This window comes from Oryctolagus cuniculus, chromosome 5 (genome assembly GCF_051225735.1).
Source record: "Oryctolagus cuniculus isolate XC-2025 breed Fujian yellow rabbit chromosome 5, ASM5122573v1, whole genome shotgun sequence".
NCBI classification, from domain to species: Eukaryota; Metazoa; Chordata; class Mammalia; order Lagomorpha; family Leporidae; genus Oryctolagus; species Oryctolagus cuniculus.
The window spans coordinates 96,225,588-96,246,072 of record NC_142871.1 but is presented as its reverse complement, the minus strand read 5'-3'; the positions used below and the strand labels follow the sequence as shown (position 1 = coordinate 96,246,072).

Genomic DNA, 20,485 nt, shown 5'->3' with positions numbered 1-20,485 from the left:
TTGAACTTTTCCTTAAAAAATTTGAAGATTTCAACAGGTGTTTTAGAAAAATTGAATACAAGACTTTTCTTAACATGTTTTTATGACTTGCTTCAATTTTAGATACTGTCGAAGATATGCTGTGAGAATCCACACTTCTATTCTTGTAAGCATCTAACTTCATAAATAAACCAACTCTGTACATTAGTTGTCATCATAGACCCTAAAGAACAAGAAGCATTTAATTTAATTTTGAGAAAGTTAGAAGAACATTTTGGTTTGGTCATAAGTGAGTTGAAATATTAATTTATTTTTAGATTTTTATAGGTTGAATTCAGGTGGATAAATGGATTATTAATGATATGAATTTGAACTGAATATTTTATAACAGCAAATAGGATGAGTTCATCTTTTCTGTTTTGTTAAATTGTGCTTAAAAATTTTGTAGTAAATATTAAGTCCAATGGAGACCATTTCTGATAATTACCATTCAGTCACCAATAGTACTTATTTATAGTCCCCTGAGCTAAAATAGTAACCTTGTTGATTCTGAATGTTCATGTCTATAAATATATTTTATAGATAGTCCATTTTTAAAAATAAGCAAACATATAAACAACTTACCTTTAGTTCCTTGAACTTGTAGAAAAATCCAAAAAATAAAGATAAACTTTCTAGTTTCCAAATACATCATGGCTTTTGTTCATTGGTAATTATGACAATAAACAGTAACTCTAAAATCTCACCCAAAAAATACAATAACAGAAATATGAAAAATAATTACATATTGATGCCAGCTGAGTGAGAATAACCTTCTTGGTTTACCTCTATTGGGGTGCTAATTTTTGATGAACAGGAAACAGCAGTCTGTTCCTGGAATAATCTGCTTATCTTCCCCTGAGGTGTAATCTCTGCTTAAGGGCCAGCTGGAGGAACCTTTATCTCATTAACCTTCTAGAGGGGCATCTGACAGCCTAGCTTCAGGATCCTGAATGCCATTATAAAGAAGTGCCCACAGACACATTTTTTTCTTAGTTATGCACCTGTTACAGTGATACAGAGAGCCAAGGGAAGTCTTGGCAAGTGCAGAGGAAGGCTGACAGGGTCAGATATTTTCTAAAGTGATATGCACAAGGAACATCCACTTAGAGTGTACTTGCTATCCCTGGCAGTATATGGTTATTCAGTATATGCTAGTCTCCACAGGATAGCACAGCTATCACCATTCTCTTCCATATATGTTTTGTAAATCATTTCCTATCTGGCATTACACATGGATGTATTTTTTATTTGTTTGAAATTTGGTTTTAATTTTTAAAATTTGTCCATGCAGATTTTAAGAATAAAAGATATTTTTAAAAGGTTTCAAAAATACTGTGCCTGCCTTCTACTAATCCCTCCATTCAAAGGAAAGCCATTTTAAATTTCTTGTTAATTCTTATTCTTATTTGAGTATACTTTAATATCCCCACAAAGAAACATTTTATTTAAGGAATACAAACTTCATGCATTTCATAAATACAACTTTAGGAAGATAGTGATTCTTCCCACCATACCCACTCTCTCCACCAACACTCCCACCCCTCCTCCTACTCCCTCTCCCATTCTCAGTCCCATTCTCCCCTAAAATCCATTTTTGATTAACTTTATACACAGAAGACCAACTCTATACTAAATAAAGAGTTCAAAAATTTGCATGGAAAAAACAACAAACCTGTTCCTGAACAGTCGAGGCAAAGGCTCTTCAAAGTCATTGCATCTTGAAGTTAATTTCACTTATTTTTAATGAACTTAATTAACTTTAAAGAAGCACCCAAGAATAATATATATTTTGTGAGCACTAAGACATAATTATAATACAAGAGGTCCTGCATGGGAAGTTAGTGCACTGTGACTCTTGTTGTGACTCTTAACACTCTTAAGTATGATGTCAGTGATCATCTGAGCTCTTGACATGAGCTGCCTAGGCTACTAATATCAAGAAATCTGCCTAGGAAACTTTCTGAATCCACAAACTCCAAAGTATGTAGACAAGGCCATAAACAAAGTGGAAGTTCTCTCCTCTATTCAGAGAAAAGTGTCTCCTTCTTTAATGACCATTTCTTTCTGCTGGAGTCCCACTCACTAAGTTCCTTCATGTAGGACAATTTTTGCCACAGTGTCTTGGCTTTCCATGTCTGAAATGCTCTTGAGGGCTTTTCATCCAGACCAGAGTGTCTTAAGGGCTGATTCTGAGGTCAGAGTTCTGCTTAAAACAATTGCCATTCTGAGTCTGCTGTATGGACTGCTTCCCATGTTGGAGCATTCACTTTTTAAAAATTCTATTTATTACAAGACACTTAATCCTATCCATATAATCATGTTAACATTGAAGATGATATTTTACCACCCAAATTAAGGGGATTTGGAGTCCCATGGCAAGTTTTTAAACTGTGCACTTAGAAGTAAGTCCATAGGAATGTGTGCAGCACTATATGGCTTTACAGTTACAAACTTCATACACTTCATAATTACAACTTTAGGAATACGGTGATTCCTCCAACCATGCCTGCCCTCCCACCCATACTCCCACCCCTCTTCCTCCTGCCTATCTTATTCCACTCTTATTTTTTACTGAAATCTGTGTTCAATTGAATTTATACATATATGTTTAACTCTATGTTAAGCAAAGAGTTCAACAAATAGTATGAAAAAAAAAAAAAAACCAAAAAACCACTGTTCCTAAACAGTCAAGACAAGGACTGTTCAAGTCATTTCTTCTCAAAGTGTTAATTTCACTTCTACAGATTGCCTTTTAGGTGCTCTATTAGTTATCACAGGTCAGGGAGAACATGCAGTACTTGTCCCTTTGACACTGGCTTATTTTACTAAGTATGATGTTTTACAGATTCATCCACTTCATTGCAAATGACAGGATTTTTTGTTAACTGCTGTGTAGTATTCTATAGTGTACATATACCATAATTTCTTTATCTAGTCTTCTGTTGATTGGCATTTAGGTTGATTCCATTTCTTAGCTATTGTGAAATGATCCACAATGGGGGTACAGATAACTGTTTTACTTATTTCATTTCCCTTGAGTAAATTCCTAGGAGCGAGATGGCTGGGGCATATGGTAGGTCTATTCAGAATTCTGAGGTATCTCCTTAGTGTCTTCCATAGTGGCTTTACTAGTTTACATTCCCACCAATAGTGGATTAGGGTACCTTTTCCTCCATATCCTCACCAGCATTTGTTGTTTGTTGATTTCTATATGAAAGCCATTCTCATGGGGGTAAGGTGAGATCTCATTGTAGTTTCTATTTGCATTTCCCTGATAGTTAATGATCCTAAACATTTTTAAAATTCTTAATTTTAATTTTTTGACATAATATTTTTTCTTTTATTTAATAAATATAAATTTCCAAAATACAACTTTTGGATTATAGCAGCTTCCCCCCCCCATAACCTCCCTCCCACCTGCAACCCTCCCATCTCTCACTCCCTCTCCCATTCCATTCACATCAAGATTCATTTTCAATTATCTTTATATACAGAAGATCAATTTAGTACATACTAAGTAAAGATTTCAACAGTTTGCACCCACACAGAAACACAAAGTGTTAAGTACTGTTTGAGTACTAGTTATGCCGTTAATTCACATAGTACAACACATTAAGCACAGAGATCCTACATGGGGAGTAAGTGCACAATGACTCCTGTTGATTTAACAATTGACACTCTTGTTTATGGCTTCAGTAATCACCCAAGGCTCTTGTCATGAGCTGCCAAGGCTAGGAAGCCTCTTGAGTTTGCCAACTCTGATCTTATTTAGACAAGGCCATAGTCAAAGTGGAAGTTGTCTCCTCTCTTCAGAGAAAGGTACCTCCTCCTTTGATGCCCCATAATTTCTGTTGGGATCTCACTCACAGAGATCTTTCATTTAGTTCATTTTTTTTTGCCAGAGTATCTTGGCTTTCCATACCTGAAATACTCTTGTGGGCTTTTTATCCAGATCTGAATGCCTTAAGGGCTGATTCTGAGGCGACAGTGCTGTTTAGGACATCTGCCATTCTATGGGTCTGCTGTGTATCTCACTTCCCATGTTGGATTGTTCTCTCCTTTTTAATTCTATCAGATAGTATTAGCAGACACTAGTCTTGTGTATGTGATCCCTTTGACTCTTAATCCTATCATTCTGATCAATTATGAACTGAAACTGATCACATTGACTATTGAGATGGCATTGGTGCATGCCACCTTGATGGGATTGAATTGGAATCCCCTGGCATGTTTCTAACTTTACCATTAGGAGTAAGTCCGATTGAGCTTGTGCCAAACTGTACATCTCCTCCCTCTCTTATTCCCACACTTATATTTAACAGGGATCACTTTTCAGTTATCTTTAAACACCTAAGAATAACTGTGTATTAATTAAAGAGTTCAACCAGTAGTATTAAGTAGAATAAAAAAATATTAAATGGAATAAAGTAGTAAGTTGTTCATCGACAGTCAGGACAAGGGCTGATCCAGTCATTGTTTCTCATAGTGTCCATTTCACTTCAACAGGTTTCCTTTTATGTGCTTGGTTAGTTGTCACTGTCAGGAGAACATTTGATATTTGTCCATTTGTGACTGGCTTAATTCACTCAGGATGATATTTTCCAGATTCCTCCATTTTGTCGCAAATGACAGGATTTCATTTTTTTTTACTGCTGTATAGTATTCTATAGAGTACATGTCCCATAATTTCTTTATCCAGTCTTCTGTTGATGGGCTTTTAGATTGATTCCATGTCTTAGCTATTGTGAATTGAGCTGCAATAAGCATTAAGGTGCAGATAGCTTTTTTATTTGTCAATTTAATTTCCTTTGGGTACATTCCCCGGAGTGGGATGGCTGGGTTGTATGGTATGGCTATGTTCCCTTTTCCCCACATCCTCGCCAGCATCTGTTGGTAGATTTCTATATGTGAGCCATTCTAACCAGAGTGAGGTGAAGCCTCAGTGTGGCTAAACATTTTTTCATGTGACTATTGTCCATTTGGATTTCCACCTTTGAAAATTGTCTTTAAGACCTTTGCCCATTTCATAACTGGGTTGTTTGCTTTGTTGCTGTGGAGTTTCTTATCTCTCTATATATTCTGGTTATTAATCCTTTCTCAGTTAGATAGGTTACAGATAATTTCCCCCATTTTGTTGGTTGCCTTTTCACTTTCCTTAGTCTTTCTCTTGCAGTGCAGAAATTTCTCAATTTGATATAATCCCATTTGTTAATTTTGGTTTTGATTGCTTGTGCCACTGGGATCTTTTTCAAGAACTCTTTGCCTGTGCCAATGCCTTGCAGGGTTTTCCCAATGTTCTCTAATAATTTGATGGTATCAGATTGTAGATTTAAGTCTTTGATCCGTTTTGAGTGGATTTTTGTATAATGTATAAGGTAGGGGTATTTCTTCCTACTTCTGCATGCAGAGATCCAGATATCCAGATTTCCAGCTTCATTCCATTGTTGTTAGAGAAGAGGCATGGTATTATTTCATTTATTTTTGAATTTGCTGAGACTTGCTTTATGGCCTACCATAGGTGAGTCTTAGAGAAAGTTCCATGCACTGGTGAGAAGAATGTGTGTTCTGTGGCTATAGGATGGAAAGTTCTGTAGATACCTATTAGGACCATTTGTTCTATAGTGCTGATTTTCTGTCTGGTTGATTTGTCCATGCTGAAAGTGGGGTATCAAAGTTCCTCATTACTATTGTATTTGTGTCTAAGTCTCCCCTTATATCCTTTAATATTTCTTTTAAATAGCCAAGTGCCCTACAATTAGGTGCATATATGTTTATAATAGTTAATTCTTCCTGTTGAATTCATACCTTAATCATTACACAGACCCTTCTTTCTCTTTGTAAACAGTTTTTGTGTTAAAGTCTATTTTTACTGATATTAGGATGGCTATATCAGCTCCTTTTTGTTTTTTGTTAGCACGGATTGATTATCTTTTTCCATTCTCCCACTTTCAATCTGCATGCATCTTTGTTGCTGAGATGTGTTTTTTGTAGGTAGCAAATAGATGGATTTTGTTTTTTAATCCATTCAGTCTGTCTTTTAATTGGGGTGTTGAGGCCATTTACATTCAAGATGAAATCCCACAGGGCCAGGACTGGGCCAGGATGCTGTGATTCCACCTGGGTCTCCCATGTGGGTGACAGAGGCCCAATTGCTTGAGTCACCACCTCCTGCCTCCTAGGATGCCTTAGTAGGAAACTGGCTAGAGGTGGAGCTCCTGGGATACAAGTCTGCACTTTGATGTTGGATGTGGGCCTCTGCCACAATGCATCCCCCATATGCAGTTAAATGGCATAATTCTGTTATTGCTTTGGGAATTTTCACTTTAGATATGTTCAAGATATTAAGAATATCTTCCTTTCACATGTATCCTTTCCACCCATAATAAACTTGTGCTTGTCTCATCCTTCCATGGATTGCCACAGTATTATAATTTCAATTTATTGGGTATTCAGTTTTACATTATTGTGACCATAAATATATAATACATAGCTGACCCATATTGCAATTACTAATGTGTATGGAGCCCTTGTGTTGTGGATAGATGTCATTCTTAGAGATTTTAATAGATTATCCTTATATTCCTTAATATAACATTATAGGTATCATTATTAAAACTGTTTCATATTTGAGGAAAATAAGGCTTATGTGACAGAGCCAAGATTTGAACCCAAAGAGTTTGCTTCAAGAATATATACTTAAAAAATTGGAAGCTAATAATAATATCTGTGAGGACATTGTGGTATTTCAATAAATATATACATTGTGTGATGATCAGGGTTACTGGGATATACATCATCCTAAACATTTATCATTTCTTTGTGTTGGGACCATTCAAAAATCCTAAACCTCTCCACTAGTTATTTTAAAGTACACAATGACTTACAGTCAATGAGAGTTATCCTACTATGCTAGAGAACAGTTGAAGCCACTCATCCTGCCAGCTACCCTTGCACTTGTTAGCCACCCCCTCTCTGTTTCTGCCCTCTTCAGCCTTTGGTAACCACTGTTCCATTTTATGAGATCAATTGTTTGAGCTTCCATATGTAAGTGAGAATATGTGAGATAAGTCTTTCTGGATCAGACTTCTCTCACTTAACATAATGTCCTATGTACTTAAACTCCTACCCTCCAGGGTAGTTTTTGTAATTATATTTATTTTAAAAAGTTCTCTTTGCCTTCTAAATACAAAGCAATAATTTATCCCCCGATGAGTAAATTTCCTCTGCATATAAACATGTTAGTGCTTTGTAACCCTTCTCCAGTCTGCATGGCTTACTTTCCTGTCATCGATCACTTCAGCCATCTGGCTGAAATCATGCTGGGGATTCCATCCACCTCTCTCTAGCACTGGATTCTCTTTGTGTTTTCTGGATCCTGTGTTGCCTTCTTTCTCAACTTAATCTCTTGTTTTAGCAGAGTACACGCTGCAGTAGATTACAGAACATTCATGGTAATACGTTCACAGATCTTACCTATTTGAAATTGGTTTCTGTATACCCTCACATTTGATTTATAGTTTCGCTGGACATAGAAATGTAGATTGGGAATAATATTCAGTTAGAATATTGAATAATTCTACTGCATACATTCTAAAATGTTTCCTCTCTTGTTATTTGTTGTAGCTTCATTCTTAAAATTCCTTCAACATTATTTTCTTGGGATATATCTAAAGGTAGCTGAAGGTAATGGGATTTTAGCATTTCATATTTACAGATTATTTATTATTTTGATGATGTGCAAAGAAAATTCTCATAAAATTGACATAGAGGCCTACTTATAGTATATCTGAAAATAAGAAGTGAGATAGATGAAAGATGAATCTATTTTGGGGTATGTCTAGGAAAAACAACATGAGTGCAACAGAATATACCTGCTTATATGTAAATATTTTATAGGGGCTGGAAAGATGGTATGTGTAATGAAATACTTCTGTCTTGTTTTGCCTCTGATGCTTACATTTATAACTCTGTTGAGAAGTATCAGTGTTCTTGCTGTAGAAGAAAAAGCAAAAATTTCCCGTCATGAAAAAAGTTTCCATTTAATAGCCTTCTTAATGAAATGTATTGCTTAAAGGAAAATGTAGTTATGTTTTATCTTCTTAAAAGTAGCCTATATCATATATATGAATATAAAGGTGTTTAATATATTTGATAGTGACAAATATTTAAACACTTTATTTGATGGCAGTACCTTATGCAGTTTCCCAATTTTTGATTAAAATTTCTCTGGAACAAATGTTGGTAACTGCTGCTTAGGAAGCAAACAAGAATTATAACATTTGAAAACATTGCTTCCAGGGACCATCATGTCTTTCTCTAAGTACTGTTGTGTTTAATTATGGGTCACTGATAATTAATCCAGAAGTGCTTCTTCATGCTGGTTGACTGTCAGTAGTAATTATATATCCTTAAAGAGGTATACTTTCCCTTTTATTTTTTAGCAGAATTTCAGTGGTGCATTTAAAATGTACAGGATAAGGTACAAAGGGCAATGTGTCTTTGCAGATGTGTTTCTTTATCTGAAATCTGTTAACAAATGAATTTGTATACAAAAGTAAGATTTTTTAATCCAAATGAATGAAATTGAGTTTCTATTCAATGTCCAACTCTCAGCAGCCTTGTGAGATAAGTACTATTTTTGTTTTTACTTAATAGATGATGAAACTGAGGAACAGAGATAATGAGTAAATTGCTCAACTATGCCACTAGTAAAACTGAAGCAGTGTTTCTAACAAAGATTGCTCTCCTCTGAAGCCTGGGTTCTTTATTGCTCCTCCTTGTGTCCTCCCATTAGGCAAAACAGATGCTAAGAATGAAACGGATGCTCACTGGGCAGGCAACCACACTGAACATTGCTCTTTTCCTTCATGTGGATAAGATGTCTGTATAGAACTCTGAAATTGGCAGGGTTTTTTGTTTGTTTCTTTTTTTCTTTTCGTAAAAGAACTGCTGTTAGTGTTCTGGGTTTGTCTTTGCTCCCTTTGTTGGTTTTGGGTTTGTGTCTCCATTCCAGGCAGATGGAAGGGACTCTTGAAGGATTTTCATTACCATAAAAACTTGTGATTAATCAGGCACAGGTGAACTACTCCTAGAAGGAACCATCCCAAGGAGGGGAGGATAAGAATTAAATCTGTGATGTGGACAGAACATGCTGTGTCACCCCTGAGAAAAGCCCAGGGTCTGCCTTTCTCGTTAATACAAGGTTCATTCTGCATAACTCAGAGTTTCCCCTATGTTACTACACTTGCTTAGGAAGGAGGGATACGGTACTCAGAAAGAAACCTAAGGGTAACATGGACTGAAATGTCACCTAGGGTGGTCTTCCATTTTCTAAGTTTCCCCTCAGGATACACCGCACTTTGGCTGTCAGCTAAAGAGTACCTGATTAACCAAGACAGGGATAGCTCCAGTAGGGCATGGAGAGGAGAAACAAATGCAATCTGCCAGAAGGTGACTGCACGAGGCAGGAATGCAGGGAGGCGATTTTATGACAGTTTTAACGAGGATATGAATGATAGCTATCCAGGGACAGAGGCCCTACGTGCTCATCCACCTTCATTATTTTCTCAGAGACCTTTTTGTTGAATCCTGGTCTGGGGGCACTTGAAGGACTCCACTCCCTCATGGAGAAAAAAGCAGGTCAGCCTTCTCTCAGAGGTTTGCACAAAGGGCTCTTCGCTGTCACACTTCCCTGCCCCTCTTGGAGTCCTTGCTAAGAAATGAGGTGGATGCAGAAGAAACCGAGTGAGCTTGTCCTTGGTAAAAATAAATATTAGCTGAACACCAGAAAAGCTGACAAGTAGCTAACCTTTTTTAGTCTTTAAGGTGTCTCTGCATGTATTTTGAAATGCATATTTTAAAAAAAATGATTTTTCACTTCTGCTAAGAGAATGAATAAGATGCTTATTGTTGGTAAGTCATATATACTGCCCTCCCTCTGTGGTTTAAGAGGTCACGATAAAGGTACACCCTAAGAGCACAGGCACTTTCATCAGTGACTAGAATTTTATAGACATTAAAACTCAGTTTGAATGATCGAAAGATCCTTGAGGTCTGAATTCTTCCACTGGTCCCTTTCTGAGGACTTCAACAAGGGGCAAAGGAGAGGCAGTGGACAGCAGTTCAAGGACTGAGAAGAGAAGCAAGAAGAGAAGTGCTAAGGGCACACTGTTGGATCTGTGATAGGGAGGAATCTGTGACCTTTGGGAGACTGAGCAGCCTGGTGGGGAAGGAAGTCAGTTTACAGGGCATTACAAAGTAACGGGGTAGTGGAACTAGGCTGTGAATGAGATTTCCCTTCATGAGGTCCAACTGCAAAAGATCGGAGGGAATTAGTCTAATGATCTAGGTGTGTCAAAGCACTTTTTTTTTTTGAAAGGATTGTTTAGAGGCCAAGCAGGAGACATATGAGAAGTGTATGTGGCACAGTTGGAGGGAATGGGGAGACAAAGGGAGAAGCGAGGAGGGACAGGGAGCCCTTGAGTTGCTAGCACAATATTCCTCTAACAAGCATTTACCCTAAAAGCAAGTGTTCAAATTGTACATTTTTTTTTTTTGAGTATCAGAATTATTTCTTTTTTTATTTAAAGCTTTATTTATTTATTTTTTTTTTTAACTTTTATTTAATGAATATACGTTTCCAAAGTAGGACTCAAAGGAATGGTAGGAAATGAAGTATATGGACATTTACTCTAAAAGGGCTTACAAACAGGAAGTGACGTAATACTCACAGAGATGATGAGATAGAGTTACCAGCTCAGCACCTTCTAAAGTTATGTCAGCCAAAAGACGTGAGCCAAAGTACTTTTACCTTAAAACAAATATTTTTCAGTATAAACTATTATAACCACTTTAAATAATTTTCTTCCATTTAGATATTAACCACATTGATGATCTAGTGGCTTGTTAATTAGATAATGGATATTATTCATTAACGAGATTAGTGATAATTAAAATTTGTGAATTGTTAAAGTATTTTAGAAATACTGTCTGACCCAGCATAAATAAATAAATTGTAAGCTTTATTCTCAACTGTCCTCAAGCTTAGTCAACTCTGGAGAGTTTAAGATGTAAGCTGATGATGACCAGAATACTAATTAAATCCCATCTCTAGAATACTTGCATGTTGTCTCAAAAAAGTCTTCCATGCAAGGTGTGGTTTCAGGGATTTCAAATCTTTTTGTGAAACCAAATAGAGATTTCATCAGCCTTTCAGGATAGGCTAGTTGATCTATTTAGGGTCTACTTTTCAATAAATGCTAGTTTAGCTACTGCTTGTATGTGTGGAAGATTTTTGCCTGATTCTTTTGGTAGAACCTGGCAGTAACGTTGTAGGAGAGTAGCTGCCTCTTGCCTACTTTTGTTCTAATTTTAGTATATGTGCTGCCAAAGCAAGCACTTGCCTACTTTCAACTACTGGTGAATACTGCAACCTACTAAGATCTATTTGTAACCTAATTGGTTTAGGTCAATTCAAAACACATAACTTTGTGTTTTCTCTGTAAGCTTACTTTCTTATTTTTACAAAACGCATCTTCCTCTCCTTAATATTCCCACCCTGATGCTTCTTCCGCAGCCTCCACCTCTCTTCCCTCTGTTTTTCTTGAGATGTAGGTGTAGTCAGATGGGCAGTACTTCGGTTTCCCTCTTCTTCCATCACTTAGCCATCACTCAGTAACCTGGATTTGGTTTTCATCAGTTCATATATGTACTTCACAAATACATGCATCCACAACTGATGCATAGCACTATTTTTACAAATGTTCAAATGTTATATAAGTAACATAGTGTATGTGTCACTTTGCAACTTATATCTTTGGTCAACATTTAAAAAATTATTAATATAAAGAGAACACATTTCATGTTTACATAGGTTCAGTTCTAAGAAGATAACCATACTTCCCTCTCTTCCCTCTCTCTGCCTCAACCCCTTCCTACTTTCCTTTATTTTCTTTCATTTTTGCAAAAACATGATTTCAACCAGCTCTATAATCACAGGTTTAATTTACCACTAATCATAATATTTGCAAGTAAAAAGTAGGAAGACCACAGTTCTACTGGAGTATAAACATGGGCTGAAAGCAACAATCATGTTCTTGAAAATTTTTTCTGCTAATACATAAATTTATTCACTTCAATTCTGTATAGTATTCTGTTGAATAACAGCTGCCTGTTTTATTCTCCATTGATGGGTATTATACCAATTTATTATTTTTTTAAAGATTTATTTATTTATTTGAAGGCAGAGTTACTGATGGAGAGAGAGAGAGAGAGAGAGAGAGAGAAAGAAAGAAAGAAAGAAAGAAACAGAGAGAGAGAGAGAGAGAAAAGAGAGGTCTTACATCCACTAGTTTACTCCCCAAATGGCTGCAATAGCTGGAGTTGGCCGATCCAAAGCCAGGAGCCAGGAATATCTTCCAGGTCTCCCATGTGGATGCAGGGGCCCAAGAACTTGGACCATCTTCTACTGCTTTCCTAGGCCAGAACAGAGAGCTTGATTGGAAGCGGAGCAGCGGGGGCTCAAACTGGTGCCCATATGGGATGCCAGCACTACAGGCAAGGGCTTAACCTGTGCCACAGTGTTGGCCCCTAAAAATTTTCTTTCCCAAACGGTTCTGCATATAAAGGAAGCTAAATCATATTAGTACACTGTAAATTGATAGCACATCAATTTACAGACTCCACACGTATTTTTCTTTTTTTCTTAAAGATTTATTTATCTGAAAGGCAGAGAGAGAGTGAGAGGGGTCTGCTATCCACAGGTTTATTCCCCAAATGGTTTCAACAGCCAGAGCTTGGCCTATCTGAAACCAGGAGCATTCTTCCGGGTCCCCCACTCAGGTGGAGGGGTCCAAAGACTTGGGCCATCTTCAACTGTTTTCCCAGGACATACCAGAGAGCTAGATCAGAAGTAGAGCAGCCAAGAATTGAACCAGAGCCGTTATGGGGGTGCCAGCCCTGCAGATGGCGGCTTTATCTGCAATACCACAGTGCTGGCCCCATCTGCACAAATTTTTCTATCTAGAACACTCTTCATCAAAAGATATTTGCATGATTCTTCCCTCATCATTTAAGTCTTCACTCAACTCTGACCTCCAAAGAGGACTTTCTTGGTCATCCACTCTGAAGTTACTCTCCAAATATCACATCAACCAACTGTGTATCATCTTAAAATTTAGCTTCTAATTGGATATTATCTTCTTTATATGTCCCCATCCTCTCTCTGTACATGGTACACAAATTTCAGTTGTTCTGTATATGTTAAAACCCAGTATTGAGTTGGTATTCAAAAATGCACTTGATGAATAAAGTTAGTCACTCTATGGCCTAAGACTCAGGAAATTCAGTTATTTATTATACATTAACTTACCTGTGAATTGACAGAAAGGGTGTAGCTTTCACATCTAACAAAATAAGTTATTATACTTATGCAGATATTTGTATTATAGGATAAGAGTATCACATGTAATCAATATTGGCTAGGGTGGAAATAAGGTTAACAGCCTTTTATGAAAGTCTAAATAGTTAATGAGGAAAAATCCTGAACAGGAAGCTACCTCAGAAAGGCAAAAGGCAGTGTTCCTCTAACAAAGCAGTCTTGGTTCTGATGTGATACAAGATGAAGGGGTAACTTAGCCAGAGTTCTGTGCCATAGGACATGCCCATATCCTCATAATCCTATAGCATGAATGTATTCTTTAGTTGGAACCTGAAACTAAGCTATAAATCAGATGTTTCATCACAGATTCAAAATTAGCCAGTTTTAGAGACCTCAGCTCTGGTTAGGCCTACAATTACCTGGATCCTGGTCAAGATTTCCCACCCTGGAGTCAGGCCTCCTTCAGTCATGTCAGCTATTCCTGGTTTCTAGTGGCTCAGAGGTTGGTTGGTCTGTCTCACAGAAATTCTTTGATGAATACAATTGGATTGTGTATTGCTTTCTCTGGTTATTACTGTCTAACATTGGCTTATTCAGCCATCCAACAACTATTTATGATGCTGCTCAGGGTATCACACCTCGAAGCACAGATGTGTGTTAATTTGAGATTCCCACTAGATAACCAATTTGTATTATTGAATAGGCAGTTGTGTGGACAAATCTGAGGTTCTGAGGACTGATCAAGGCCAGAGTCTTAGGTGTATACCTTTAAACTCTCAAGATTAGATGAAGTTACTTAGGTAGTAAGAATAGGTATATGGGTAGAATGATATTCCCTAAGTCCTATTTTTCTTTAAACAAAATTGGGTACTTTGCCTTGTGTTGGGAGTCTTCTTGGCTTCTGCCTCCCCTAACCCTTGCTGACTGTAAAGCCATTGTTTACCACTTGCAGTCATTTTACTGCCTGAAACAGGCCTCCAGAGTCAGTAGAAAATCAGCCTCACTAGTCTTCTATCTTGGATTAAGTCGTGTACTTGCTTTATTTGATACTTGCTGAGCATAAATGAGAAGACACAAAACAAAATCAGGACTCCAAAGCTCTAAAAGTCCTGATTCATTCTGTCATATTTTATATATATGCATCCCTTGCTTTCCCTAAAGAATGATTTCCCTATTAGGACTTTTAAAGCCTGATTAGGAAATAGGTTATTCAGAGTTTTATATCCCATTATACATCTCATCCTATTATTTGATGAATGATGAGAGTTAGGTTGCTGATTGTTTTCTTATCTAATAACAATGGAAGAGACACTAGCTCTTTAAGTCACATACTCCAAGGCATACACTGACCCTCAAGACCTGCTTTAACCCAGGGCAGAGTTCCACATAGAATAGTATCTATTTTGCTGGACTCTAATAGGATGTGAGAATACACAGTCCAGGCAAATTCTTCAGTGCAGTAGGAGACAGTACACAGAGTGGAAAGATGTTGTAAAAATAGTTTAACTTGAGCATTGACCAGGTGACCAGGTTTATATTTCCTGTCATTTAATCCACTGCTTGTCAATGGGGCTGCCCTCTGGGAGTCTTGTGGAATTTGCAGGGGAGTTCTTGCTGTCAAAGTGATTTGCGAGTGCCAACGTCATTTAGTGGGTGGGAGCCAACCATTGCTAGATTTCTTGCAAGGTGAGAGATAGTCTCACATAATGAAGGTTTGGCTCACATACATGTTTCTAATGTCCTGTGGCTACTTCTTTTGTACAACCCTGTTTTTAAGAGTTCTTCAAGCCTAGAACCTACTTTTGTTTCACATGCAAACAGTAATTTTTGAATGGTTTTAAAATAGTGCAGCTTTTAAAAGCACATGTCTATCTGGTAAATTCAGGGGAAATTGTTCTTAATTTTATTTGAGTCTGAAGAATTTTTCACCATTGTGGACACTATACCCTTGTCTACACTTCATGACTGGTGGTGGTTGTTGCTGTTGCATTAATGTAATTTCAGGCTCACATCAGTATCAAGCAACTTATAATATCCTCTAGAATAATCACATCTAAGAGGATTTACTTATTGAGTTATATTTATTTTATTATAAATGTTATTTATTTTCTTCTTTATTTTAGTTAAGGTATTACTTTAGTTTCTGAAAGTGCCCTAGTAGATAGCATTCTTTATGAGTATCGTTTCAAGATAGGTAAGAGAAAGTCAGGAAATATTTGTGATAGAGTGGTTGGATTGAGAACTACTGATTTATTCTTTTAATAGCCCCTGATGCAGATGATTGTAATTTTCTCCACTTTCAGATCAAGAAACAAGCAGCAACTAGTCTAGGTTACATATCTTGTAAACCAAAGGGCCAGGGTTCAGATCTATTATTCTGTATCCAGGAATTACACTCTTGACCTCTGTCTTCCTACTTGCTATTACAGAAAGCTACTAGAAACATCAGGCAAAATGGGCAGAATTCTGGATGGGCTTTGAGAGTTAGGGGGTAGATGGTTATGATAATGCAGACTCCTGTAGAATCTCCATGTGGAATGGCTTGTACCAGGACTAGCAAGGGGGAATAAGAGACCAGAAATCTATCCCAATGGGTTCCAAGTAAAGGAAATCTGGCCTCCTAATGCTCACTCTGAGTAAACAATAAGAGTGGTGCTGAAGGGACTGCTATGGGTACCTCCCCCATGGTTCTGTAGTCTGCCCATTCTCCCTAAAAGTAAAAGGATGAAGAACCCACTGAACGTTGTGACCTTACAGTAGTCTTCCTCACTTCTACTAGGGAAATCCATGGTATTATTCAGTGGTATATTCAGCTTTCTTCTTTAGTTTGGAAAAAGGATTTATTAAAGAATTACATAATTTCAAATATCTTCCGAAGTATAGTTTCCTAGATTGCTACAAAAGAAAACACATTCAATAAGAAACTTAAATCATTAAATTTGTTTCACTAGTATGTAAATATGGAATGCCAGGCAATAATATTTAGCCCTGGAATGTGTACCATGTCCTTATTCCTCCTTAAAGACTCAAGCCAGCCCTCCATATGAGCGATGTACAATAGGTGAAGTTCTGTGTACATAAGAGTTTGATGTTAGCCTCCTCACTTTATAGCTATGGTAGTATGCCCACTGGAGTGTCAAATTTGAAATCTGTAGGAAATAAATCTAGGGCTCAAGGATAGACTAGTCTGTAGGACTGCCTGATTGTTTCATGAGTAACATTAGTGATATCTCTAATTTCTTTTTTGCAGGCTCTTCCCAGCCTATGCCTGTAAGGCCATGTAAATAGCTGCTGCCACCACAGAAATCGTGCTCCTCCCTGGAACCAAGTCCAGTTGCACAGCTTTACAAGTTATGTGCATAGCTGCCACCTGCACTTGTTTAGGAAGACAAAGGTTTGAACATAATCTGGACATGAAGTCCCCAGTTGTAATCAAATCCACACTGGGTCCTAAAGCTTTCAAAATAAGTTTGAAACATTGACCAATTTCTTTCTTAGAAATTTGTGATACGGCTCGTATTTCTTTAAATGTCCTAGGAACCCCTTCTTGTCTGCAGGCAATATAGAGACAAGCAGAAGCTATGGCATCATTAGCTCTTCCCTTTAGGCTTGTCTGTTCATACGCTTGCTTGAATAAATTATTTGTTTGATTAACTGTATTTTGAGGGGGGTTGATTCTGTCTTCCATGGTGGTGATTTTCTTGAATGCATTCATCATTGCCCCATCAGAACTGCTCATTGATCTCCAACTTTGCTGCTCATAATTGCCAAACCCATCAAAATTTGAAACTCCTGTGCCTTGCCAGTCATGGCAGAAAAGTCTCCATCACCCAGAAGAGGATTCCGAGAATCTCTAACTCAAGGTGAATCTTTCATTGCTTTGTCATTGCTGAGAGTTCTCCATTCAGATCTCACATCAATAACCTGGTCACCTACAACCAGGCCACACGCAGGACAGATCACGTCACCAACACTGATGTTAAAACTGCATCTGGATGATTTGGACATGTGACTCTTGGAAGCGCATTCAAATGGCTGGTGGACACCATCTTCATGGCTGCTGCACTTCCATCTGTAAGCAACAACTGATGTGCCAAAAACAGGAAGAGCTTGTGGCCTCATGTTCAACTTGCAAGTTTTATTATGTATGTAGTATAGCACTGCTAGATGCTTGGAAGGTTAATGAAAAACTGAACAAGTTCCCGCATACTTTCTTAAGCATGAATTTAAAAGACCAGCACAGATTGATTTATGGAGTTTCTTTGCTGTTATGTTGGCCCACATATCTATATTTCTGCCATTACCAGGGTGTTTTGATTATAACAGTCCTGTAGCCTGTCTTGAAGTTTGATATTGTGATAACTCTGGGTTTGTTTGTGTTGTACAAGATTGTTTCAGTTGTGTGGGGTCTCGTGATTCTAAATGAATTTCAGGATCATTTTTTCTATCTTTGAGAATGTCATTGGTATTTTGATTGGGATCACATTGAATCTGTTAATTGCTTATGGTAGGACAGACATTTTGATTATATTAATTCTTCCAATCCATGAATAAAGACATTCCATTTTTGTGTGTGTCTTCTTCTATTTCTTTCTTTAATGTTGTGTAATTTTCATCACAGAGATCTTTGATCTCCTTGGTTATATTTATTCCAAGTCATTTAATGTGTCTGTAGCTATTGTGAATGGGATTGATTTTAGAAGTTCTTTCTCTGCGAGCCGCGGCTCACTTGGCTAATCCTCTGCCTGCGGCGCCGGCACCCCAGGTTCTAGTCCCGGTTGGGGTGTTGGATTCTGTCCCGGTTTCTCCTCTTCTATTCCAGCTCTGTGCTGTGTCCCGGGAAGGCAGTGGAGGATGGCCCAGGTCCTTGGGCCCTGCACCCACATGGGAGACCAGGAGGAAGCACCTGGCTCCTGGCTTTGGATCGGTGCAGAGCGCTGGCTGTAGCGGCCATTTTGGGGGGGGGTGAACCAATGGAAGGAAGACCTTTCTCTCTGTCTCTCTCTGTCTCTCTCACTGTCTAACTCTGCCTGTCAAAAACAAAAACAAAAACAAAAAGTTCTTTCTCAGCCCTGATATTGTCTGTGTATACAAAGACTGTTGATTTTTGTGTGTCAATTTTATATCCTGCCACTTTACCAAACTCTTTTAAGAGTTCCAATGGTCTCTTAGTGCAGTCTTTTTTTTTTTTTATTTTTATTTGACAGGTAGAATCAAAGACAGTGAGAGAGAGAGACAGAGAGAAAGGTCTTCCTTCCATTGGTTCACTCCCCAAACGGTCACAATGGCCTCAGCTGTGCCGATCCAAAGCCAGGAGCCAGGTGCTTCCTCCTGGTCTCCCATGTGGGTGCAGGGACCCAAGCACTTGGGCCATCCTCCACTGCTTTCCCAGGCCACAGCAGAGAGCTGGACTGGAAGAGGAGCAGCTGGGACTAGAATCTGGCACCCATATGGGATGTCGGCACCGTAGGTGGAGGATTAACCAAGTGAACCACGGTGCTGGCCCCTAGTGGAATCTTTTGTTTCCCCTATATATAGAATCATGTCATCTGCAAACAGGAATCATTTCACTTCCTCCTCTCCAATTTGTATACCTTTGATTTCTTTTTCTTATCTAATGGCTCTGGCTAAAGCTTCCATGACTATATTGAATAGCAATGGTGAGAGTAGGCATTCTTGCCTGGTTCCAGATCTTAGTGCGAATGCATCCCACTTTTCCCAATTCAGTAAGATTCTGGCTGTGTGTTTGTCATAAATTGCTATGATCGTGTTTAGAAATGTTCCTTCTATGCCCAATTTGCTTAAGAGTTTTCATCATGAAAGGGTGCTGTATTTTATCAAATAGTTTCTCTCCACCTATTGAAATAATCATATGATTTTTATTCTTCAGTTTTAATATGATGTATCACACTGCTCCATTTGTAAATGTTGAACCATTCCTGCATACTAGGGGTAAATCCCATTTGGTTCTGGTGAATGGTCTTTCTGAAGTGTTGTTGGATTCAATTAGCTAGTATTTTGTTGAGGATTTTTGCATATATGCTAATCGGAGATATTCTTCTATAGTTCTTGTTCTTTGGTATGTTTTTTTTCTGCTTTTGCAATTAAGCTGATTCTGGCCCTGTGAAGGAATTTGGGAAGATTCCTTCCCTTTCAATTGCTTTGAATAATTTTAGGGTTGAAATTGGATCTTCTTAAAGGTTTGATACAGCCAGCAATAAAGCCATTCAGTCCTGGGATTTTCTTTGTTGTGAGGGTCTTTATTACTGATTTGATTTCTGTCTTGGTTATTGGTCTATTTAGGTTTTCTATGTCTTCATGGCTCAAGTTAGGCTCATCTATTCGGTGCCTTTCTAATTTTTTTTTTAGAGATTTATTTCTTTGAATGTCAGAGTTACACACAAAGAGAAAGAGAGACCAAGAGAGAGAGAGGTCTTCTACCCGCTGGTTCACTCCTCAATTGGCTACAATAACTGGAGCTGTGCCAATCCAAAACCAAGATCCAGGAGATTCTTCTGGGTCTCCCACATGGGTGCAGGGGCCCAAGGACTTGGGCCATCTTCTACTGCTTTCTCAGGCCATAGCAGAGAGCTGGTTCTGAGTGGGAACAGCTGGGACTTGAATTGGCGCCCATATAGGATGCCAGCACTGCAGGTGGCAGCTTTATCTGCTACAACACTGTGCCGGCCCTGCCTTTCAATTTCTTGTTGTATGCACCAATTGCTATACACATTCCTTTTAACACTGCTTTTGCTGTATCCAATAAGTTTTTTTTAAAGATTTTTAAAAAATTTATTTGAAAGAGTTACACACAATGAGGAGGAGAGGCAGAGAGATAGAGAGAGAGAGAGAGAGAGGTTTTCCATCCGTTGGTTCACTCCCCAATTGCCCGCAATGCCTGGAGCTGCGCTAATCTGAAGCCAGGAGCCAGAAACTTCTTCAAGGTCTCTAAGCAGGTGCAGCGGCCCAAGGGCTCGAACCATCTTATACTACTTTTCCAGGCCATAGCAGAGAGCTGGGTAAGAAGTGGAGCAGCCAGGACTTCAACCAGAGCTCATATGGGATGCTGGCACTGCAGGTGGGAGC

At 38.2% G+C, this 20,485-nt stretch overlaps 1 protein-coding gene and 1 pseudogene across 1 annotated transcript in view; both read right to left on the bottom strand.

The window, feature by feature from the left end:
• IMPG1 (interphotoreceptor matrix proteoglycan 1) overlaps positions 1-11,677 on the bottom strand; it is a 153,594-nt gene extending 141,917 nt beyond the window's left edge. The window contains exon 1 of the mRNA XM_089333537.1: positions 11,532-11,677. Coding sequence (XP_089189663.1) covers positions 11,532-11,677 — 146 coding nt within the window. The remainder of the gene's footprint in view (positions 1-11,531) is intronic.
• A 4,675-nt stretch (positions 11,678-16,352) lies between these two features.
• LOC100353857 (transcription initiation factor IIB pseudogene) lies at positions 16,353-18,160 on the bottom strand (annotated as a pseudogene).
• Between the last annotated feature and the right edge of the window lie 2,325 nt (positions 18,161-20,485).